This window comes from Ictalurus furcatus, chromosome 27 (assembly GCF_023375685.1).
Source record: "Ictalurus furcatus strain D&B chromosome 27, Billie_1.0, whole genome shotgun sequence".
NCBI lineage: Eukaryota > Metazoa > Chordata > Actinopteri > Siluriformes > Ictaluridae > Ictalurus > Ictalurus furcatus.
The window spans coordinates 10,902,740-10,927,953 of record NC_071281.1 but is presented as its reverse complement, the minus strand read 5'-3'; the positions used below and the strand labels follow the sequence as shown (position 1 = coordinate 10,927,953).

General features: G+C 37.7%; 1 protein-coding gene across 3 annotated transcripts in view; it reads left to right on the top strand.

Moving 5' to 3' along the window:
• Nucleotides 1-25,214, top strand: part of dpy19l3 (dpy-19 like C-mannosyltransferase 3) — a 64,640-nt gene that overhangs the window by 12,978 nt on the left and 26,448 nt on the right. For 2 of the 3 annotated variants that reach the window (XM_053616526.1, XM_053616523.1), the window contains 11 exons: nt 6,634-6,724; nt 10,751-10,872; nt 11,873-12,018; nt 12,264-12,387; nt 13,567-13,701; nt 13,904-14,035; nt 16,108-16,209; nt 17,456-17,529; nt 19,188-19,346; nt 21,898-22,020; nt 24,613-24,724. In XM_053616526.1, coding sequence (XP_053472501.1) covers nt 6,634-6,724; nt 10,751-10,872; nt 11,873-12,018; nt 12,264-12,387; nt 13,567-13,701; nt 13,904-14,035; nt 16,108-16,209; nt 17,456-17,529; nt 19,188-19,346; nt 21,898-22,020; nt 24,613-24,724 — 1,320 coding nt within the window. Of the gene's footprint in view, nt 1-1,543; nt 5,657-6,633; nt 6,725-10,750; nt 10,873-11,872; nt 12,019-12,263; nt 12,388-13,566; nt 13,702-13,903; nt 14,036-16,107; nt 16,210-17,455; nt 17,530-19,187; nt 19,347-21,897; nt 22,021-24,612; nt 24,725-25,214 lie in introns of those variants that run through there. The other variant, XM_053616524.1, reaches the window with a different exon arrangement.

Sequence of the window (25,214 nt, the reverse complement as noted above, 5' to 3'; positions counted from 1 at the left end):
ACCTCAGAGCTCCAGCTGGAGACCCACGGGGAGGTCTCAGCATTACACTGGAATTGTGGCATGAAATGAGAACAGGACATGGAACCTTAACCGTATCGACATCTATACACGCTGTTACCGCTTTACTCATTAACACGCCACGGCGACCTCAGAGCTCCCATCTGAGGTCACCGTGGCGACCTCAGAGCTCCGGCTGAAGACCCACGGGGAGGTCTCAGCTCCAGCGCTCCAGCCCGAGGTCAATGAGGCGACCTCGGGGCCCCAATGAGGCGACCTCAGAGCTCCAGCTGGAAACCCGCGGGGAGGTCTCAGCTGCTGAGGAAGCTGCCCCGCTTCCCTGCCCTGCCGAGGAGGCCGCCCCGCTGCCCTGTCCTGCTGAGGAGGCTGCCCCGCTGCCCTGTCCTGTGGAGAAAGCTGTTCCACTGCCCTGTCCTGCTGAGGATGCCACTTTGCTGTCCTGTCTTGTGGATGAAGCTGTCCCATTGTCCTGCCCCGCCGAGGAATCCGTCCCGCTGTCCAGCCCCGCCGAGGAAGCCGTCCCGCTGTCCAGCCCCGCCGAGGACGTCGCCGTGCGCTCCAGCCCCGCCGAGGACGTCACCGCGCACTCCAGCCCCGCCGAGGACGTCGCCCCGTGCTACATCCCCGCCGAGGACGTCGCCCCGCGCTACAGCCCTGCCGAAGTAGGGGTTCCGTCTGTTTGCTTTACAGTGGAGGCCGCTCAGTTTCCTGGTTCAGCGAAGGACGGGTTACCCAAGGGACCAGGACCACCACTGGAGGGGAGTGTTCTTTGGCACTCAGGGAGGAACGCCTTTGGACTAAACAAGGAGGAGACAGAACAGAAACCAAAACAACCGCACGTGTCCATTGTAAACAACGTCCCCCTAGTTCCTACGTAATCCACGAGCATGTACTCGCTCTTTTTTGTGCACGCACGCACCTTCCGGCTCTCCATGCACGTCGCGCGCCTTCCGGCTCTCCATGCACGTCGCGCGCCTTCCGGCTCTCCATGCACGCCACACGCCACAGCGCCATCTGCAGGGGAGATTGTGACAATAATGTAGCAGTGTTAGCTGTTTTTTGCAACATTAGCCAACACACATAAAATTCTGTATAAACGTATTGTAATTCTGCATACAATTCTAAATAAATGTTTATTTATTCATTTATTACTATTTGTTACGTGCCCTGTCACATATCCGTATATAAACGAGGTGTTACTCATCTGTATATATTCATATTCTTATTCATCTGTACATACATCGGTGTTCATAGTGTACATACTACCATTATTATTTTTTTACTACTATTATTCTTATTTTTATATTTATATATATATATATATATATATATAAGATATATATGACATTTGTCTATTCTATTTAATGTGTATTCTTTCTTATCTGTTTTGTGTAATTGAGCTGCTGTAGCAAGGGAATTTAAAGAAAGTTTATTGTATCTTATTTACCAACAAACATAACTATAAAAGACTGTGCAAAATAATTTTGTGCGATTGCAATTTCACCAATTCAAGTAGATTTCCACAAAAAAGTTTTGGAAAAAAAAAAGCCACAGAAAAATCAACCATTTTTGACCACAACAATCACAAAAAAAAAACAAACCTCTGTACGTGATTACGTGTAAGTGTACTCTGAAATCCTGTACGGACTGGTATGTTAACAAATTATGTGATCACATTTTAAAGGGTGGTTACCAGCCAAAGTAAAAATGGAGATAATTGCATGTAATGATTTTATTCAGGCTGCAGTGCACCTGCATCACATACCTTTTAACTGCTAGGATACTTTTACAAACTTCATTGATTAGGCTGATTATATTGATTTCCTAATGTTAGTTAAAGTTGGTGTGTCAGAGTATATTATAGACAGAGAACCCAATTTTGGTCAAAACTTGATTCGTTGTCATTTTTGCCAGAATTCAGCCACAGTGACATCCGGTGGGTTTTCTCCAGACAGTCACACATTTAAACAGCAAAATTTGTTTTGATGGTGAACTTGTTACTTCTCTAATGTATATAACCGAAATATGATATACAAGGGAAATACTATACTTTAATGTAATACTTTTACAGGGCGATATGTTGCCTTTTTTAAAATGATCATGAAAAAAAAATGAAAATGATCAACCTGCGGATACCTTGCAGTGCTGTAAAAGTATTTGCCCCCGTCCTGATTTCTTCTGTTTTTGTGTATATGTCGTACATACTAAATTGTTTCAGAAATTTAAAACAAAATCTAAGATAAAACAAAGGCACCTTAAGTAAACACAAAATGCAATTTTTAAATGATAATGTTATTTATTGAAGCAAAAACTTACCTAATACCAACTGGGCCTATGTGAAAATATATTTGCCTCCATAGTTACTAATTCCCGAAATCTACGAAACTGCATTCATAATGGGGTTCAGCTGGACTAGACACAACCAGGCCTGATTACTGCAAACCCTGTTCAATCATATCAACACTTAAATAGAACTTTTTCAACAGCATGAAGTTGGTTAAAAGATCTTACCCAGTAACACACTATGCTGAAATTTAAAGAAATTCCAGAAATGATGAGGAAGAAGGTAATTGAAATATATCAGTCTGGGAAGGGTTACAAAGCTATTTCAGGGGCTCTGGGACTGCAAAGGACCACAGTGAGAGCCATTATCTCCAAATGTAGAAACTCAGCCCAGTAGTGAACCTTCCCATAAGTGGCAGACCTTCCAAAATTCCTCCAAGAGCACAGCAATGACTCATGATCCAAAGCATAGGAGTAAGTTCTAGTCCTATATGTAAGTGAAAGACTGATCTCCAGGTATCGGAAGCATTGGTTGCAGCTATTGCTGCTAAATGTGGCACAACCAGATTTTAAGTTTAATGGGGGCAATTAGATTTTCATATGGGTGATGGGTGTTTTGATAACTTTTTTTGCTTCAATAAAAACATTTTTTTAAATAAAAACTATTGTGTGTTTACTCAGGTTGCCTTAGTTTTGTGTTTTTCATTTGAACATCTAAAACTATTTAGTATGAGATATACACAAAAACAGAAGAAATCAGCACTCATCAATGTAATGGAAACCGTTATATATTGCATTATCATACCATGCCACACCTAGTTCAATCAACCATGACTTAAATTATTTGTAATCTTTGCTGGAAGAGAACTTGAAGGAGATATTAGAGCATCGATGTGAAAGTAAAAAGCAGCTCTGTGGTTATAAATTCCTGAGGAACAGGTTTATTTGGTGCTGTTGTCTGAGGTTCTACTTGATACTTTAAACACACGTGCATGCTTCCTGCTGGAAAAGTGTGATTTATTCTGCAAATGTGGTGAGTGAATGTTTTGCTTTCCCAGATAATCATGTATTTATAGTGGGCAGGAGATTATACAATAGCTTCCAAAGCTGTAACAGAAGTCCAGAAGAGAGCCAAGAAATTGTTATGTTCAGACAGAGACGTTTATTTTAGTCCGTGTTCTGAACTGACAGGAAGGTCTGAACACGAGGCCTTCCCCAGATCAGATGGCAGTGTGGTTTATCCTCATATCCTCCTTACAGAGTTAGCATTTTGCTCAGGAAGAAAAGTGTATTATTTGAGTACATGTGCAAGACAGGGCAGTTGTAATTGGGTCATGAGACATGTAATCTCTGAGATTACACAGATGTGTGCATTCATTAGAAATACAGATTGTCTTGCAAACTGAATGTAATATAAATCATATTATATTGTATGTATTATATAACAAAGAGCTTCTCAACCTTTTGTAACACTCCTGCTAACACAACATGCACCATACATCATCTCACAGTTAAACAAATCATATTTTTACTTACTATATGTGGACAAAACATTGTAGCTCATAGCTAAAACGATGGCCAATGACTTTGTAACTTGTTGTCGAGATCATAGTGTACTACATCACAAACTATTTCATTTGAGACGATAATGAGTATGGCTGTACAGTCAGCTTCTCGTATAACTTTTGTGCCATTTTTGTTTTTAAATTAGGAGAGTGCAAACGGGACTTTCAGATATGTTCCCTGTCAGGATTTTTTCATATGTCTATAAACAGTTTATTCTTGGGTTTTTTTCTTGAATTATAAGAGCCATACAAGAAACTCTGGGTATTAGTTTTTGATAAATTATGACATAACAGTTCTTGGTGGTGTATTATTTGCCCTGCTATGCATGCAGTTATTCTGTCGTTCCCCGGCCGCCCCCGCCTGGTGAATGCAGCATGTGCTGGTTCACTCATAAAAAGGTCGCCTTGGTGTTTAAATCAAGTCCGGTCATGACTGTAATGGAAAGAACAAGAGTGATGCAAACTTGTGCTGTGTAGTATTTTAAGACCCGGTTATGACTCATTCTCCGCTGTCATCTGTTCTCTCGCTCGATAAATGTGGGAGCTGCTTCCCTTTGTTTTGAAGGAAGAAATGACCGGAGCTTTTATTCCCAGAATGTTCCTTGTTTTTCTCCTGTGGTTAAATGCCTCCTGGGGTGCGTCAGGCTCATGGGAGTGCAAATGCTTTATTTGTAATGAAGATCTGTCATGCTGGAAATCCATTTTCCTTGGTCTTTGAGAGAGCAGACTGAGGAAGTGTTTGGAGAAAAAAAATACAGTGCAAATAATTGATGGATAGATTCAGTCTGTTCTGTCAAGGTACAAGTACATGTACAAGTCTGAGTCATAATGAGTCAAGCAAAGTTAGTTTGGTTACTTTAGGTTAAGGTTACATTAAAGTGAACCGGATATCTTTGTAACCCATGAACCCATGGCTTTTACTCTCTAGATCTTGGCCATATGTTGTTAATCTTCAGACATTGTGCTAAAATGGTCTGATGTCAGCTTGGTATCTCCTCTGGGATACCGGTGTGAGACACAAAGCAGCTGCAGCCAGGACTCTCTTGAATTCGCAGTGTGTGAAGTCATGTCCATGACAGTTATAGTACCTTGTGGACGTCATTTCAGACCGGAGTTTTAGATCATTTAAAAAGCTTGGACAAATGCTTTTTACATTTTCCAAGTGATGTTCCAAGTCTTCAGCTTTCTTTTTCCATTTTTCCTGCAAACACCAAAAGGTCACCAGTTGTGCTGCTCAAATACCTTCCTTCCTATCTCAGCTTTGTGTCTTGTCTGGTCGTGGAACGGTCAGTTCTCTTGGCCGACTGTTGGTTTGTGTGCCTTCAAACATCTCTCGAATTTTTGCTGATCTCATAAAATATCTTGTAAAATTTGGATCTTTTCATTTGGAGCACTGTTTGAGCCAGCTCCTCCTTCAAGACTGGGAAAGCGTAGGCTGGATTCATTCACTGATCATCAGTGAAAGGCAAGAAACAGAAAAAAAAGCTTTCAGAAAGGCAGAGAAAGCAGCAATGGAGGCAAGACGCAGAGGCAAGAGCATGCAAGAGCGCGTTCTGGACAGCGTCTTTTTGGATAACTCTGGATCAAAAGAACACACAGGGGTCCTGAAAACAAGGCAGTGGCTGGACAGAAGTTCCTGGAACTCTTTATGGATGAGACTTAATGACTTGAGCTGTTGGCAGACAGTTGGCATGGTGGCTGGTTTAACATTGGCAGGAGCGATTGGACTGTTCCATGCTTGGTTTGTTTACTCTATCCATGAAAACCTGCTCTGGTTTTCCCAACTGGAGGTAAGAAGGACCACTTTGAAGATATATGTGCAATTCTGTAGATCTTTGGGTGTGAAGTTTGGTTAATACTAATCTTGTAACCTGTGATGAGATGTAAATCTCAAACTTGGTATTATATCTATTTATGTCTACAATCTAAAAAAAAAATCCCAGTGTTTCTCTGAGATATTTACTCATAGTCCGATATGTCTAAGAGTGTGCTGCATTAAATTTGCTTTATAAAGATAATTATATTCCTAAAAACACAAGCAAGCACTATTGAAAGTTGAAAGCAGCTTTGGTGCAGACTTTATAATGAGTTCTGCTGTCAGAAAGTTGCGACTGTTACTTTATTATTTCTCAAGTGGATTTGCAGTGCATTATGTCTGTGTTTTGAAAAGTCACATTAATATGTTATGTATTTCATTACCTCAATGAAACTGAAGAAACTGTGTAAGTTGTAAATTTTGGAGCAAAAGTTGGGGCTGTAAGAGCAGGGATTAGTAATGTACTTAATAAAATGTCATATTTTCATTGCCTCTTATACTGTAAATGATTTCATATGCTTTTGATATGTTTGTCCATTTATTCATTCATCTTTGTTAACCGCTTCATCCGTGTCAGAGCTGCAGTGGATCTGGGGCCTATCACAGGAACACTGTGCGTAAGGCAAGAACACACTGTGGTTGGGACTCCCATCTATAAAAGTTTTGATTTGTTGTTACAGGATATTTTATCTGATCTGTGCTGGAGGTTTTCTTCTTCGTACCTGTTTAAATCATGCTAGACGGGAGCAATTGTTATAAGAACTAATTTAACTGGCCGTAGTTATTGCACCTGTTTGTCTCCAACTTTTTTTGTAGCTCCATTATGCCGACATCTGTTTGAAAATAATGTACCGCTTAAATAAGCATCTGTTACATACTCAGAAGACACCATATGTCATAGCTTTTATTTTATCCCTCTGCTCATTTGTCATATTTTGGATATCTTGGCAGGAAGTGGAGCGTGAAATCTCCTTTCGGACAGAATGTGGCCTCTACTACTCCTACTACAAACAGATGCTCAGCGCCTCGTCTATACAGGAAGGTATGGAGATTTATTCAGTTTTGAAACCTGCTGTCCAAATAGCCTGAAGTCTCTGCTGTTTTTTCACTATAATATGAAAACAACGCCAGATTTCTACGTAGACACTTTTATCCAAAGTGATTTACAAGTCCAGCAGAATCCAGTCCAAATGCACAACATTTAAACAGAGCAGACAGCAATACAACTGTTGCCAATCTAAATGTCCATCATTTGCCGAGATTGAAATGTAAGCCACAAGCACACGCTATTACTGGAGTCAGTGCTTGCTATCAAAACTATCAAATACTTTTCTTTAAAAACTATTAAGTTTTAAAATGTTTCGTCCAAAATCCGATGCACCATTTTTTTGCTGGTATCGGATTGGGTATCAGATCCTTCTATAGACACAAAACAAACCATAAATGAAATGCAGAGGAGCACATGGTCTGAAATGAACACCAGTTCAATTTCATTTAACCTCAATTTGTTCACAAACTTAAATACTGCCCTCCAGAATTATTGGCACCAGTCATAAAAATGATTGTATAGAATCAACATTACTCTGTAATGTTGCTTATAGCAGGAGAGTGCCTACATGACAGCTTTTTAATCGGTTTTGTTCTACCTTCTACCATATGGTAGATGGTTGAACTGGCTCTTGTGTGTAGTTCAGCAGGCGGTGGGATTTGGAATGGGTAGCGAATGCGGTAATAACAGCATCGAGGTACATCATGACGCTGTGAAATGCATTATTTTTAAACATACATACAAGATTAAAACTTTTTTTGTGTGTGTGTCTTTTTTTGGTTGTTGAAATTATTTGTCTGCTCTGTAACTTAAATAGAAAACTGCTTGCCCTGGGTTAACCACTCTAGTGGTTTGTCCATCACTGGCAAACAAATTGTAATTCTTGAAAAACATTTAGCATTTCTAATTTGGTCTTCGTTAAAGATGGCACAATACCACGTTTCTTTACCGATACCGAAAACCCATTGTTTTCTTTAAAAACTATTAAGTTTTAAAATGTTTTGTCCAAAATCTGATGCACCATTTTTTTTTTTTGCTGGTATCGGATTGGGTATCAGATCCATCTCCACTTTCAGTCTCCAGAAACTGCACTGGTGCCTTTAGCCATGTCTTATAAATATGAGGTTGCATGCATGTACAAATCCCATCCCTTACATACATTATCATGGGGAATAAAAAAAGCCAAAGAACTTTCAGCAAATGCACAGATGGTTGTTGACCTGAACAAATCAGGTAATGAATATAAAAAACATAGACAATCAGTTAAAATACTATTAAGCAGAATTATAGCCATAGCAAAAAGTTTCACATGTCTGGAGCAGGAACTTTGGACCCATGAGCTCACTGCCCCTGTCCTGTTTGTCAAGTTTCACAATCAACTGTTAAATACCACTTTCATAAAAATGAGCGGTTGGAAGCATTGAAAAAAGGAAGAAGCCCCAAAATGCAGAGCAAATGGCTTTGTGTTATGGTCAGAGGAGACCATCCATCCATTTTCTGTACCATTTTTCCTACACAGGGTCATGGGGAAGCCTGGAGCCTATCCCAGGGAACTCTGGGCACAAGGCAGGGGACACCCTGGACAGGGTGCCAACGCAACACAGGGCACAATTGCACACGCATTCACACACTATGGACAATTTGGATATGCCAATTAGCCTACAGTGCATGTCTTTGGACTGGGGGAGGAAACCCCCAAAACACAGGGAGAACATGCAACAGAAGACAGAGGCAGGATTCGAACCCCCAACCCCGGAGATGTGAGCCAAATGTGCTCACCAGTAAGCCACCATGCCCCCTTCAGATGAGACCATATCAAATCAAATTATTTTGGTAAAAACCTATTTGCCTCTACCAGAATGTTTTGCCATACAATGCTTTCAACAAGATAACTTCCATAGCTTCCAGAACAACACAGAAATGGTAAAAGATACAGAAAATCAATGGGATTTGAACGCTACTGAAAAACCTGTGGTCTGAACAGGAGAGTGAAGTCCATATATAAACAAAACCAAGGAGCTTAAAATGTTCTGCATGGTGGAGTGGACAAGGAACCCTGTAAATTTGTCTCCACCTTGTTCAACATGTGTCAGCATGTGTTATTCTTTTTTTATGTATATATTTTTTACAGTATTTATTTATATATTTTTTGCTCATTTGCATGAATGGTGCCAATAGTTCTGGACAGCTCTGTAAATTAAGATAAATCAGACTGAGATTGATGTTGATAGTGTTTCTGCATCAGTGTCCAAGTGTCCATGGACGTTGATTTCAGAAGAATAGATCTATCAAATAGATGCATCCTGTAGTTTCTTTTTCATTTGGACAGAAACTCCTGCTGTGCGTCATTAAATAACTTAAAAGTGCATGTGTGTTTTGTTTCTAAATCAACGTGAGTCCTCCTGTGCTTTCAAAAGCTTTTTTGCTAATTGCCGTTTAGCTTGCTCTTCCCATTCTTGGTTCAATCATCAAGCCAATGGAAACTTGAATGAAATATAAACGAAGTAATGAGCTGACCAGTCATGCCTCCCCGTCCACTTTATCTGTTTTCCATTACTGTTCATGTAAAGAGAGCACAATCACAGGAGCTTTGCTAATTCTAGAAGGGAAGGAATAAAACAAGAGCTTTCTCAAAGTGCTCTAAGTGAGCCAAATCACTTTTGTGCTCCAGCATGGAGAAAAAAAAACATTAAAATTAAGCCATTAGCCATCAGGAAGAAACTGACTGCTGCAACAACAATGCTTATAGCTGTTCTCTGGATGCTGCTTTATTGTTCCTGAGCAATTGGGTATCATCATGCAAATAGACTTAGCGCCTTCTTAAATGTTCACTTCTTTATTGAATATGTTTATAAGGGAATTTTTACTTAGTCTCTGTAGCATTGCTAAGTGAGATCTATATAGCTTTAAACCCAAACTCAAAGCAAGTGTGTTTGTGTAAGCAGATTATAATAACAAGGAAATAATAAGGAAATTTGACTTTGTGGAGAAATTTGGCTGGTGTTTAAATTCTTCCTTTCTTTTTTTAAACTAAAAAAGCAGCATTTTTTTCTTTGGAAAACAAAAATGTAATAATAATGTGGAAGATTAAACACTGGACAAAACTGAACTGCAGGATTATTTATTATTATTATTATTAGTAGTAGTAGTAGTAGTAGTAGTAGTAGTAGTATTGTTGCTGTTGTTACTGAATAATAATAATAATAATGATAATAATAAACAACAATACTACTACTATTACTACTAGTAATAATAATAATAATACCCGAAAACTATCATGTTGTTGTTGTTGTTATTATTATTATTATTATTATTATTATTATTATTACTATTATTATTATTATTTTGTTGTTGTTGTTTTGTTGCTATTAGTTAGCATGTTGTTGCTTATATTGTAATTATTTTGCGTTTTATATTTGAAAACCTTTAAATAATCATTATTAAATAACTACAATATAATAAAAAATAAACTATTATTGGCAAGTTAGTCATTTCAGTAGGACATTACTGCACACAAATGAGCTGACAATAAATAAAACAATCAGGAGAAGCTATAAAAGCTCTAAAATTATATTTGTTGATGTGTGAGACATGAACATCTAGGCCACATTTTCTTTAAAGTATGTGAATGTATAAAGACATTTGTGCATGAACCTTTTGGTCAAGTATTTGGTCAAGTATTTGGTCAAGCATTTTCAGAGGAGAAATATAGCTACATCCCTGCTAATGAATACATTTACAGTGGTTTACATGATGATTCACAAGGAGTTTCAATAACACCCAAAGCCGAGTTAATTATAAGCAATTACTATAGTAACATTATTATATTACATTATATATTATTGTTCAGTTATAGATTGAATAAACGTTAATTAATGCAAGTATGAAGTGCTAACATATTTTATGCCAGTTAAAATGAATGTTGATGTAAAATATGAGTCTTTAAGGTTTTGGTATTAATAGCATTATTCAGCTTGGTGATAATCAGATGCTAAAAACTATTTTTTCCTGTGTATGCAGGTCTGTCTGAGCTCATAAATGACAACACGACAGAGTCTATGAGGACTATTAATATCCTACAACGTATGAACATCTATCAGGAGGTGTTGCTGAGTATACTCTACAGGATTCTACCCATTCAGGTATAGCCTAACGTTTATAAAGGTTATTTTAATATAAGCACTTTGTAATGTAATCCATAAATAGTGATATACTGTAACTGTATATGTGTGGCCAGTTGAGGAAAAAAAACACATTAGATGTCGCTGAATTCTGGCCAAAAATGATCAAAATGTTGGACAAAATTGTATTTTTCACATCCCTAATGTAAGAAAACGTCCATGGCATTTTCCTGCAGAGATCATATTGGGTAAGAAATCAGTTTAACAAATGCAGTGGTTAAAACTGTCAGTCTGCTTAAAGCTGTCTGAAACCTTGCTAGCTACGTGTGACTTTTCTCACCATTTGATCGTGTTTTTGAATAGAGAAACAGACAGAGACCTAATCAAGTACGTTCGTAGTTAGATGCCGTCTGTCAAAATGTCTGCGATGCTCTTGCACTGTCACATCGTCATCCAAACAGAGAAGAGTGCTTACACATGTTGTACAGAAGTTTTAAAATGCCTATATAACCAAATTAAGAACAAGAAATTTAGTCAATGATCAGTGAGATGATGATGAGCAGGGTGAAGGCAGTCATTTTCAATCTTTTTGTGTTGCTGCTCAAGCTGCATGACAGGACAGTGTAATACAGTCAGGGGAAAGCACTATCTGCTCATTATGGGCTCATTAATGCCCACGATTGTCTAGTGTCACTGTGATTTGACATGTGAGATGAAGTATGCAATCCCTCCCACCTAGAGAGTATGACCAAGTTAGTTCCATTGTCTCTTTAAATTTTACTTCTGGTTGAGATGCATCATTAGAGTTAGAGTAACATATTCCCCGTTTGAAAGCCTGTAGTCTTTAGAATTGAATATATTTTGAAAAAAATGCCCAAATTTCACCAGGGTAGGCCTTCCTCTGGCCGACATATGTTACTTTCATATGTACTTCCTGTTACTTTCATATATACTTCCTAGACATGCTTGGCCTTTAAAATGACAAAAATATATACTTTTGTGTGTGTGTGTGTGTTTACAGTCCTACCTCGAGCCAGTGTACTTCTATATCTACACTGTGTTTGCTCTACAAGCAGTGTATGTACTCGCTCTCTTCCTCACCAGTTGGATGCTCAGTGAGTCATGGCTGGCTGGGACTCTTGCTGGAGTCTGGTACATCCTCAACAGGTACGACGCATACACACACAGACACAATTAAAATTCTCCCATGAAACAGGACCTCATTGCTATTCTGAAAGGTTTTGGCTTCAGGGAAGGCTTTCTGAATAATTCCATTGGTGTATATTTTTTCTAAGAAAAAGGAACATTTTGAATACTGCATATGACCTTGTGAGTGAGGGTACTGACTGTATTTGTGTGTGTGTGTGTGTGTATGTGTGTGTGTGTGTGTGTATGTGTGTGCGTGTGTGTAGAGTAGACACAACACGTGTGGAATTCACCATCTCTCTGAGAGAGAACTGGTCTCTGCCGTTTTTTGCGCTACAGGTGGCTGCAATCACCTGCTACCTGCGTCCTCATCTCCGGCTGCAGCACCAGGTACACGTTTGTCACGTGATTCTATTCTTTTTTTGATTATATCTTATACTTTGAGCACAACTGTAGGATTTTCATTATTTCCATGCTGAAATTACCATTATGTATCACAGACTGACTCACTGACCTGTCTGTCTGCCTGCCTTTTTGCCTTTCTGCCTTTCTTTTTGTCTCTGTCTGTCTTTCTGATTGTTTTTTTCTTTCAGTTTGAATATCTGCGTTTCTATCTCTCTCTCTTCCTGTCTGTTAGCCTACCTGCAAGTCTGACTACATCTCTCTCTCTCTCTCGCTCAAACGAATATGGCATGGATATATCTAAAAACTAATACACTATATGGCAATGTTTATAGACACCTGACCATAACACTCATGTGCTTGTTGAACATCCCATTCCACATTTAGTCCCCTTTTGCTGTTATAATAACCTCCACTCTTCTGGGAAGGCTTTCCACTAGACCTTGGAGCATGGCTATTGGGATTTTCCCATTCAGCCACAAGAGCATTACTGAGGTCAGACACTGATGTTGGGTGAGAAGACTTGGTCAACATTCCAGTTTATCCCAGAGGTGTTCAGTGGGGTTGAGGTCAGGGCTCTGTGCAGGCCACTCGAGTTCTTCTAGTCCAAACTTGACAAACCATGCCTTTATGGAGCTCACTTTGTGCACAGGGGCATTGTCACGCTGGAACATGTTTGGACCTCTTAGTTCCAGTGAAAGGAAATTGTAATGCTACAGCATACAAAGACATTCAATACAGTTGTGTGCTTCTAATTTTGTGGCAACAGTTTGGGGAAGAACCACACATGGGTGTGATGGTCAGGTGTCCACACACATTTGGCCGATTAATTGTGCGGCCCGAATCCTGGGGAAGACTTTTCCATCATTGCTTTTGACAGCCGCAGAGTTTAGATTTTTTTCTCTTGACTGTTCTGTTTTTCGTCTGAGTGCTAAGGTGATGTAACAGCTCAGATGGAGGTTTATAAATATTGGTGAAAAATCTGAAAGAGACATTAGTGTTTAACTGGTGCTGAACCGTGTGAGATGTTCCATCAGCCTATCCTTCAGACAGATTGTTATGTGGTAGAAGAATTCTCCATCACAGGGACATCCTGTACTGAGGTTTGGAGAGTTGAGGTTTAACATTGTGTGTGTGTGTGTGTATATGTGTGTGTTCCCTGCACAGAGGGTGGTGCTGTGGCTGGTGTTTGTCTGCACGCTTTGTTTCTGTCTCACATGGCAGTTTAATCAGTTCATCCTGCTGGTTCAGGCCTTCCTCATCTTCACTCTCGACTCGCTGGACTTTCTCACAGCTGAGCAGGTAACACAAACACGTGCAAACACAGTGTGCGGCATAAACCCAGGGTTACAGAAGCATCTGGTGTTTGTAAACCTCTGTTATGTGTGGAACACAATGCCGCTATCTATATATTGGTGCACGTCCTGTGAACACGTTATCCGTTCAATACGAATAATGTATTAATATTCGGTTACATCCCTACCCTCTCTGTACGTGTGTTTAGGCGACGTCTCTGTATCTAGTACAAGTTGTGAGTCTGCTGTGTGTGTGGCTGCTGCAGTTCTGCAACTCCATGGTGCTGGGCTCACTGGTGCTTAGCTTCATCGTGGCTGTGCTCTTCATCAAACATTTCCAGGTATGAGCTGAAATTCAGCCTTCGCATTTACTATAATACAAGGGAATCACTAAAAGTGTTTTTTTTTGACTCAACTGATCTGAAAAGTGGAGCCTGATACTCCTCTCAGTGGAGTAGACCAACTGTGGTTAGTTCGGGGGAAAGCTGACACTTGAAATGTGAAATACACTACTGTGCAAAATTCTTAAGCAGATGCAAAGAAATGCTGTGGAAGCAAAGATGCATACAACAAAAATGAAATGAAATGTTTCTACATAAAAACAATACTATAAAGAGCGGTAAACAGTAATAATGGTCTCAGGTACATTTTGTGCAGTTTTATAGGGAAATGAGCTGTTAAGTTTTGCTGAGGATCTTGCAGAACCAACCACGGTTCTTCTGGAGACTTTGACTGTTGCACTTGATTCTTATTTTTGCAGCAAAACCCAGAAGCACTCATTATGATTGTGTCTGGAAAACTAATGTATTGGAAATCTAAAATGTTTTTGTACCCACTCGATAATATGGAAGTTATATTAAAAAAAATCGATTCTAATTAAAATCTAAGTTTGTACTAAAAAAAAAAAAAAAAAAAAAAAAAATAGGGTGCCTAAGACTTTTGCACAGTACTGTGTATATGAATATAGCTAATCCACACATCTGGACCTACTCTGCAGAAATAAGTTATTTGCCAGTGTTAATCGGACATCTAGATTTTGCCAAGAATAATACTTCTTTTTCAAGATGTAGAAAAGATTACTGTTGTGTTCATATACAAACCATCAAACTTTATGGACCAAAGAAGGCACAGATATTCCAAATGTCGACCATTAGCAATGTCTTTTTATGGACCATTTTAATTGTGGCCAAGACTGTCCCAGTAATGGATGTCTCTGATCAGTCAGTGCTCACTGGGGAAAGTCTGGAAAAAGTATCCTATTTAAAAGCATTCATCTCCAAACCTGGAAAAATATAGAAACTTAGAAACCATTTTCGAAAACAAGGGAAAAAGTCAATAGATTTAGAACAATACTGTATTGCATTTATGTTATTTTGACAACAGAATTACATACTTTTGCAACCAGGTGTCACATTTTATAATTTTTCTCTTCTGGATGCAGTTAATAACTGAGAAATCTGTGTGTAGAACATCTGTAAAAGTTTGTGTTGTTTGAACCTGTTATGAGAAATATCTTATTCAGGGCAGGACTAAATAAAAAAAGCAAAATTGATGATGATGATGATGATGATTATTATTATTATTTTAAATTATTAACATTTTGCAGATTCTGCAAGCGTGTGTAAACTTATGACCTCAACTGTATAACAGCTACAATACAATGTAGAAACGTTGTATTTTAACCTTCTAAACATGCCTAGAATTCTGCAAAATCATTTTAGGTAAATGAGGAGCAAAATTAACACATGCGTCTGTAAAAACAGAGATTAATTGTTTAATTCTTCAAATGCTAGCTTGCCTAGCTATATGTGCTCGGGTCAGAAATTGCACTCTTCAACCATACACTATGTACTTGACAATCTAGTTCCTGTTTTGTTTTGGGGTTGTTGTTTTTTTTTTTTTTGGTGGTTGTAATACATTATCCTATATTAACCATCTGGTTGAATTTCCTAGCATAAACACACTGACTGCACCAAAGGTATATAAAGTGTGTGCTTTAAGATGTAGCTAGGATTTTTATATCTCACTACATGGGATAGTAGGAGACTTGACTGGAGAGTAAACACTTGTAGTTATATCAATGTTTTTTTTTTCTCTCTACTTTGCCCTCTATTTATATTTATAATCTTTGTTTGAATAAGGCTGTGCACTTGTTCTCCAAGTGTGTGTTCTTGAGCTGCTTTTTGTTTTTTGCCCAGTTGGCAGCCATTGTCAGATAATGATGATCATTACATCTATTTTTATGTGCAGATTAATTAGTGTTGTATAACAGAATGTGTATACACAGTCAATAACTGAGCATTATGTAAAATTACACAGCTCAGAAGTCAGTATCTGTAATTACAATTAAATTTTTTCATTACCAGGTCTGCTTTACTTTTTCTGCTTCTTTATTTTTCCCTGTGCATCTCAGACGGGACTGAAAATGGGAGGCTTTGTCATGCGTGTAGGAAAGCTGGCTCTTCATGCAATCCTGGTGCTCGCATTAACCCTCATCATCAATTATACAGCTAAGGTGAGTGCCGAGACATGGGCTACATCTGTTCAGAGTCAAGTCAAAAATATTCCATCACAGGGTTATTCAACTCAAATTCCACTCAATCTCCTTTCATGAAATTCCTTGCTTATAAAGGAATGGATAAGGCGCTAACATGACTGAATGGTGACAGTAGTTACTTTTTAATGTCTTACCATTTAATAATTAGTTTAAAGGTATAAATAAGTTCATTTTAAATCTTATATTAGATAGATGTTACCATTTTTTGACTAGTACCATGAACTCTGACAAGATACGAGATATATTTGAGCTTGGTATGGGGAGAATACATGCATAGCTTATTTGTTAATTAAACATTCTGTTTTTGTCATTGACTGTTCTTTATTCAAGCCGTGAAGACTTACGGAAACTATATGAAAGAGTGACAAATGCTGAAGCTAGTCTCTAGTCCAATGAGCTGCTTTCAGTGAAATAATTTACATAAACACGTGATTGGATAAACTGCAATAGAGGATCAGCTAGAGATGTCAAGCTGGTTCATGAAAACTAGTTGCTGCCATAGGTTAAACTATAGCCATACATGTTTTATTTTCCATAAGTTTATCGGCTCTGCTACTACTTATTTTCTATATTTATTAACAGCAAAGTAAGATTGATTTCTGATCGTTCTATGGTGATATATCTTTGATTTCACACATGTCATTTGGTTTTTCTTGCATAGCCCTCTAGGTTGCTACCTGTGATTGGTTGGATGATTTAAAAAACAAACAAACAAACAAACAAAAATGAACTTGGTTTCACGTTGCACATTTTTTGGAAGCTCTCTGCTCTGTTGGAAAAATGATGACAGGAGTGTTTTTAATAGCATCTACGTTCAGCTTGTCTTGCTTACGGCTCCCATAGGATTGCATTTAAAATGAGTGATGACCATCGAGGCAAGAAAAACCTTGAGTGAAACAGGAACAAGAGGGAAAGCTTTTGTTAATCAGCTAGCATGATTAGTGATGATGTTGGAAGTCCAGATGATACGCCTAATAAAGCATATTGTGACGATTTATTCTAATAATCATCCTCATGTAGTCTGAATCCCACTTGATGGACTTGTGTTTTTCTGATTATTGCCTCTCGAGTGCTGTTCCGCTCTATTTATTATTTATTTTATTTTTTTTGTACACCTGTCTCTACTCCTGACAAACTGTCTTCTATAACTCAATTCACCTTACACGTCTTCCTTTTTACACTTTTTCTTTGCTCCTAATGATAGCGAGTCCTGCAGCTGAGATCAGACGAGCACATCTTCAAGTTCATAAAGGCTAAGTTTGGCTTGGGGGCTACAAGGTAGGTTTTGCACTGGGATTCTCCCCTTCTGTAAATTTAAACCTTTTGTCATTAATCAGGGCCAGTAAAGCAGTGTTTTATTCAGGATCCATCTCTTCACTGGGGCTAGGCAGAGCCATTTATTCTCTGTGATTTATAGAGGTCTCGCTGCTGTGAAAAATGTCATCTGGAAAGCAAAATAATCTGTTCATTCACTGGATATTATAACGCTTTCACATTACATCCTGCCTGCAGGGCTTAATGACTGTATCGCACCCACTGATCTCTCTCTCTCTCTCTCTATATATATATATATATATATATATATATATATATATATATATATATATATATATATATATTTCTGAATAGCTCATACAATTCTAAACCGCCAGCAGTAGGTGAAACCACCGGATTCCCTACCGACAGAGGGCGCCGACCGCCAAGGGACGAAAATTGTCAAGATGACCCGAGGTGCTGCTTTTATCTGCAAAACCACGTTCACTAAAGGATGTGGCACAAGTGCCCACAGGTTGTAATTTATACAGACCATGTACCTATTAGGCACAAATGTGGCATTATCCCTCATAATCTTAATAATCAACAGTAAAAATACAACATCAAAGTGTATAAAATACCCCCCCTTTTAAAGCAAAGGTACCAGTAGTGTTCTTATAGAGATTTCACTCCGCGCTGTTAGAATATCAGCTTTGTGGTCAAAAGGTAAGAACAGAGAGCTTAGCAACAACCGGCGACTAAACACTAATGTTTAAACACTTAAACACTAAAAACACTCACACTTAAACCCCAACACTTCAACACTACTGTAATCTACTGAGGGATAAGATACAGGAAATAATGACTTTATTATACCAGTGGGCGTTGAATGATCAGGTATTTCATACAGCTGTGTGTTATAGTGTATATTATTTTCTGTATCTTTTCCCTCAGTAGATTACAGTAGTGTTGAAGTGTTGGTCTTTAAGTGTGAGTGTTTTAGTGCTTAAGTGTTAGTGTTTAATATTCTCTGTACACAAATATCCGCTGTACCACTAATCTTATATGTATGAATATATATATATATATATATATATATATATATATATATATATATATATATATATATATATATATATATATATATATATATAGAGAGAGAGAGAGAGAGAGAGAGAGAGAGAGATCAGTGATTACGACCCATAGTGAGTTCAGAATGTTAGGGAATAGGAAGACAGTTGCACAGTAGCTGCACTGTTGGTGTCATGAGATATATATATAAATCAGTGATCACACCTCAGTCCCTACTTTTTTTTATTAAATTTCCTCTAACCTTATCTATGTCCCCAGTTTCTGCTTCTCTCTCTGATTCTTATTTATTTATTTATTTATTTCAATGTTTATTCAATCACTTTATTGGCATGAATGCTTCACATTTAATATTGAGAAAGAAATTACAAGTTGATGCAATAATACTGGGAATAAAAACCTATAGAATAAGTATTACATATATTTTTTGTTTATCATTAACACATTTGCACACACACAAATTCCCACTAGTATGTTATGTTGCATAATGAAAAGCTGCCATAAATGGCCCATGGTGTTTTTGGGTAAAAAGCAAAATATTATATATTGTCAAATACATTTCTTGTCCTTATGTGTCCCTCTCTCTTTTTCAGAGATTTTGATGCCAGTCTGTATCTGTGTGAGGAGGCGTTTGGCTTGTTGCCGTTGGACACATTTGATCGGTTAGCTGCTACTCTGCTGCTGTACCCTTACCTCTGTACACTCTTGGTACTCGCCATTGTGCTGGCGCTTGCTGCTCTCACCAACCTAAGGTATCCACATAAACAAATGTTTCATTATTTGCTGATGGTTTGCCTTGTTTCCCACTGAAGAGATAAAGCAATGTAAGATCAATGCAGTGAAGATTTTTGCTTTCAGTATGGAAGATTTTCTGTGTATTATATATAATTTGTGTATTGTATTTTTCATAAACGGAACCACACAGTGAAATACAACTCGGATCGCTTTTACTGATGGATAATTTTCACCTGACACTCATTCAGCATTTTAAGTCTTATAAAGCAGTCTCCTACACTGAAGAGAACAAGCAATGCAAGCAACAGTGTGATTAACATTTTACTTTTCATTGTGGCACATTGGCTTTGTGTTTCTAATGAAAAAGAGTACCACCTACGTATTGTGTTTCACATTTGCCCTGAAATTATGATTGCTTTTTTAACGGGTTCAGAATCCTCTTCATAATGACTTAGCGCCTAATGTGACTAAATGGCACCAACAGTTACCTTTTAATTCTTAAGTACTGACTACTCATCTAAAGTGATTGGTTTTTGAATTTTGAAATGAAGTTGAAATTATGGTCATTTTCCTAATGGCGCTTCACTTTATCAATTTTGACTAACGTCATGGATTCTGAATGGATGTGTTTTGAATTTGACATAGAAAGAATAAACTCGTATGTCTCTGTCCATTCATCTTTAATCATTCTGTTTTGGGGATTGATTTTTTTAAACATGTCAGAAAATGAGTCCAGAGCGGGTAAATAAAATAAAAAAAATCTATGAATGTCTGTGAAAATGATCCTGTTTCTGAGCTCATTTCTGGAGCTAGTCTCTGGTCTGATGAGCCTTCAGCTAAATAATTTATAGTAATGCATGAGATGGACTGCAACAAGTCAGAGCAGAGAATCTGCTACAGAAGCTCAGCTAGTTCATCTTTTGACAACGAGAGTCACTGAAATACAACCTGGCTTTTTTGTTGTTTTTTTGACCAACTTTTTATTAGACCTACACCTTTTTTCATACATTTATCAGCTCCACTTAAAAAAAAAAAACCTCAAATATATATATACAAGTATTTAGTTTCATCCTCTGAAATACTTTAGAGTCTGCATCTGATCAGTGTGCCACCAGTTTGATGACCCCACTGTTGTAATTGCTTATGAAAATGCATTACACTTTATAGCTATCTTTTTGATACATTATGAATTGTTCATGCATTATAAGTACGGTTCATAACACACAGTACCAATCTCATACAAACATCCCATACATGTTTTGATTTTTTTTTTCCTTGTCTTACTGAAAAATTAACCTGTGTTAAAATGGATGTGAGTTGAAGATGGTGGATTGTGCATGGTTCCTGTGGGCAACCTGAGACATGTGAAATGTAGATAAATACCCATAACAATAAAACATTACTGAGTAAATATCTAAAAACAAATCTGAAACAGTAAGGGTTGCATGTATTGTTATGTTAGTGTATACATGTACACAAAAAAATGGTTCTTTAAAGGTTATTTGGTTAATCTTTGTCCTAACTGGAGCCCTTTCTGATCGAGAAACACTGTTCTAGGCTTCTACGTAGAACTTTTAATGGTTCCCTCAGAGAAACAAGCAGAAGACACCTTAAGAGATGTAGAGTGAAATCAATCCTTTTAATTGGCTCACACACTCATCATGGGTCTATACCTTTGCTCATAGACTGTGTTTTATCCATGTTCTCTCCTCTGTAATTACCACTGATGAATAATCAGTGTTCTATGGGACATTCTATGATTGGGATATCATCTGCATCCCAGTGATACTGCAATTATGAATATGTATGTAAAGTAAAATAGATTTTAAACATAGTTAAAGTGGCCTTTATAACAACCTATGTCCATGCTTCGGATAAATAACATGAAACATACTACTGTAAAACTGAGCTACATTTTTACCTTGAAATAAAGTCATTAAAATGCTTTCAGAAATTTTTGGCATTCCTGTGTGAATCCATTTAACATCTAATTTTCCATGAGTCATCCATTATAGGTTATGAAACAGTGTATATTCTAGTTGTGTTACACAAAACCCTGTTACTTGAATACATTCACCCCTATCAGATATTTACAATATTCCATAAGTCACATGTTCAACAGGAAGTTGTATCATCTGAATTTCCAGAAGGTCAGGGAAGGAAGAAATTTAAATGCTCATTTTTTCTTTTTTTTCTTCTTTTTTTTTTTTTAAATTTTCAAACATTTTGTGATATTGTACCACCTTGTTACCCAAATTATAGATTGAAAGTAAATTATTAATAAACAAAAAATCATTTCAAGCAATGTTGTCATGCCATTAGCATTCATAATAGTTAACCATATTGGTATTGCAATTCTCTGCTAAAAAAAAAAAAAAGAAGCAAAACCTGGTTTTCAGAAGCGAAACTTTGTTTTAAAAAATCTCAGAGATAATGTTATCTGTAAAGACATTTTTGAATGGTTATCTGAATTTTTTTTATTCAATGCAGAAAATTAAAATAAAAGTTGTAATATTTAATTTTTGTTATTTTCTTTCTATATTCCCTTTTCCTCTTTGTCTGGTCTAGAGAGTTTGGAGCTGGACGAACATCTGGAGTCCCAGAGGAGATGACATTCAGCATGCGTCCAGACGTTGCCTACAACCTCCTCCACACGATCTTCTTTGGCCTGCTAGCTTTCTCCACCATGAGGTAAAGAGCAGTAGATTCAGAAACGGATAGTCCTGAGAACAAAAACTAAACTCTATGCGAGGGAAATCATGTTTTCTGTTAGCAGACTAGTAGTGGTGGATAGTGTACTGGTGTCAATATGAGACACTGGTAGAAATTTGAGCAGTTCTTTATTTGAAAAACTTGCATTAGACACTGTACAAAGAATCAACAAAGCATTTATAGAATACTTCTATTGTTACCTATCAGTTTATTCTTAGCATGTCGAACATTTATGCTTGTTGGTGTTTATGAAATTTGTCAACTGGAATAGATTTCAGCATCAGTGTTAAACAAAACTACAAAGAAAACATGTATCTGCCTTAAAGCGTTATGTGTTCCACATACGGACATGGAATTTGAAGACTGGCTCATGCTTTTAGCATTGAGTTTTGCGCTGAATGATTATTAAAGGGACATGCAGTCACTGTGATCAAAAAGTAGTAATGAATTTCCTCACACCATAGCTGCACCTGCAACAGTCATGAATGCAGCCACAACAGTGTGACTTGTCAGTTTGTGAACAAGCCTATACACTCATTGAACACTTTATTAGGAGTACCTGTACATCCACACATTCATGCAATTATCTGATCAGCCACTCGTGTGGCAGCAGTGCAATGCAAAAATCATGCAGATATGGGCCAGCAGCTTCAGGTCATTTTCACATCAACCGTCACATCAACCGGGGAAAAAATGTGATCTTTGTGATTTTGATTGTGGCATGATTGTTGGTGATAAACGGACTGGTTTGAGTATTTCTATAATAAAATCTGATCTGGGATTTTCACACACAACACTCTTTAGTTTACTCAGAATGGTGCAATAGCTCGACTCGCTTATTTTAATGCATTACACTAGTTGAGTACTGACATACGAACTTGAAAGGGAAAAAGAAAAAAAACGAAGAAACAAAAAAAAAAAAGCAAGAGGAAAAAGAGGAAGGGAAAAACACAAAAGAAAAGGGTAAGCGTGACGTGCGGACAATGGCCTGCCTGGAATGGGGCAGCCAGTTGGCGTGGGGATGATGGGCATTCCCTGTGTCTGACAGCGTTTTTAGTGACCTAAAAAAACTGTTCTTAGTGGCCATGCGGTGTTGGGTGTTGTTCTATTCCTCTTCTTTTTCATACATCTCATACAGTTACCCCATGTTTGCCTATACATACATAATCTTGCATGTAGATCACACACGTAGATACATACACCCTGAACCAACAACTATAGTATGTGTCCATTCATTAAATACATACGCACTACACATTAACACCTTAACACCTACAATCATAATTGTAAGACTGAAAAAACATAGCTTGGTGTGATGAATCATGATTTCTGCTCAGGCATACAGATGGTAGGGTCGGAATTTGGCGCCAACAGCACGAATCCGTGGGCCCAACCTGCTTTGTGTCAGCCGTCCAGGCTGGTGGAGGTAGTGTAATGGTGTGGGGAATATTTTCTTGACACACTTTGGGCTCGTTAATACTAATCATCTCTTGAATGCCACAGCCTATTTGAGTGTTGTTGTTGAGGGTATGCATACCTTCATTGCCACAATTTACTCCTCTTCTAATGGCTACTTCCAACATGATAATGCACCATGTCACAAAGCAAAAGTCGTCTCAAACTGGTTTAATGAACATGACAATGAGTTAAATGTTCTTCGATGGCTTTCCCAGTCACTGGATCTGAATCCAATAGAACATCTTTGTGATATGGTAGAATGGGAGATTCGCAGCATGAAAGTGCACCTGAAAAATCTGCAGGAATTGCATGATGCAATCATGTCAACATAGACCAGATCCTCAAAGGAATTTTTCCAACATTTTGTGGAATCCATGCCACAAAGAATTGAGGCTGTTTTGCGAGCAAAAAGAGGCCCTATCCAGTATTAGTACTGTACAGTGTTCCTAATTAAGTGCTCAGTGAGTGTATATCATGATACGTCATGTACATATCATAGAAATAACTTTGAGTATTGTGTTTTTTTTTTCATATTCAAATCTCCACCCCTGTAAGTTCCTTCTCTGGTTAGTTTCATTGCATTTTACATGACTTTTCAAATAAACAAAAACGACAACAAAAGGTTCAAACTTAAAGTTTGCCGAAGACTTCAGTAAGTTGTTTGATTTAAGTTTCATACCAGTCAGGTGTAGCTGAGATAAAACTTTATACCTCCCTGTTTTCACGAACCTTCCTGTGTTCATTTATTATTCGTAAATCCCTTCTCGGTTTCTTTTTTTCCTCTTCTTTCTGCTGAAAATCAACTTTTTTTTTTCTTTTTTTTTCAGTTTTTCTTTCACTGACTCAGACCAGTTCTAATCTTTAATCTCCATCTTATTAGTGGAAGCCGCAAGCTGTGGGTGGTTTCGGCTACTTCTGCAGAAACAATAATGCTGAGTGAATTATTTTGCTGAAAAGATCGCAATATATCCCACTCGGAATTCCCTCTGGTGTCTTTTGAATACTAACACGTCTGAGAGTGCATGCTCATTCATAGATAATGTGTTTGCAGCATCTGGTGCTGTTCTTTATTACAAAAGTAGCACAAAGCTTTGACATTGTCTCTGGATATAGGATGAAGTATCTGTGGACCGGTCATATGTGCGCCTTTACTGCCTTTGGCGTGTGCGGTAAGGAGATGTGGACTTTGTGCCTGCGAGTGATCCATTGCAACACTGAAGGAAAGGTGAGATCTCTCATACATATCCTGGTCTACCGCAATATTAAAGTAGCAGTTTGTCATTTTTAGAGTGCTCTGCTGCAAATTGCATTTCTAATGACAAGCCTTTCCTTTTCCCTTGAATCGACCCCATTCTTTTGTTGAATTTTTTTTTCTCCCTGTATTCCTTCTTTAAAAGTTGCAGTGCTGGTCAGGTCTGGGACGGAGCTAATTTCCGGGCCAGAAATTTTTTTGTTAAAGTAACCAGAAATGAAGACACTAATCAGAAACAGGCGTTGCAATATTTTAAAGTACAGTTTATCTTAAGTTATTATAGAAATTATACTATTGTTATATCATTAGAAACAATTTTAAACCTTATAAACCGCATCTTTAAGTCTTAAAAGGATAGCAAAAACTTGTACATCCTCAGCCACATTTATCAGAAGTCGTAGTATGGATTCTGGTAAATTTTTATCCATATGTTTTGGCTAAATTAAGTGTTTCAAAGCAGGAC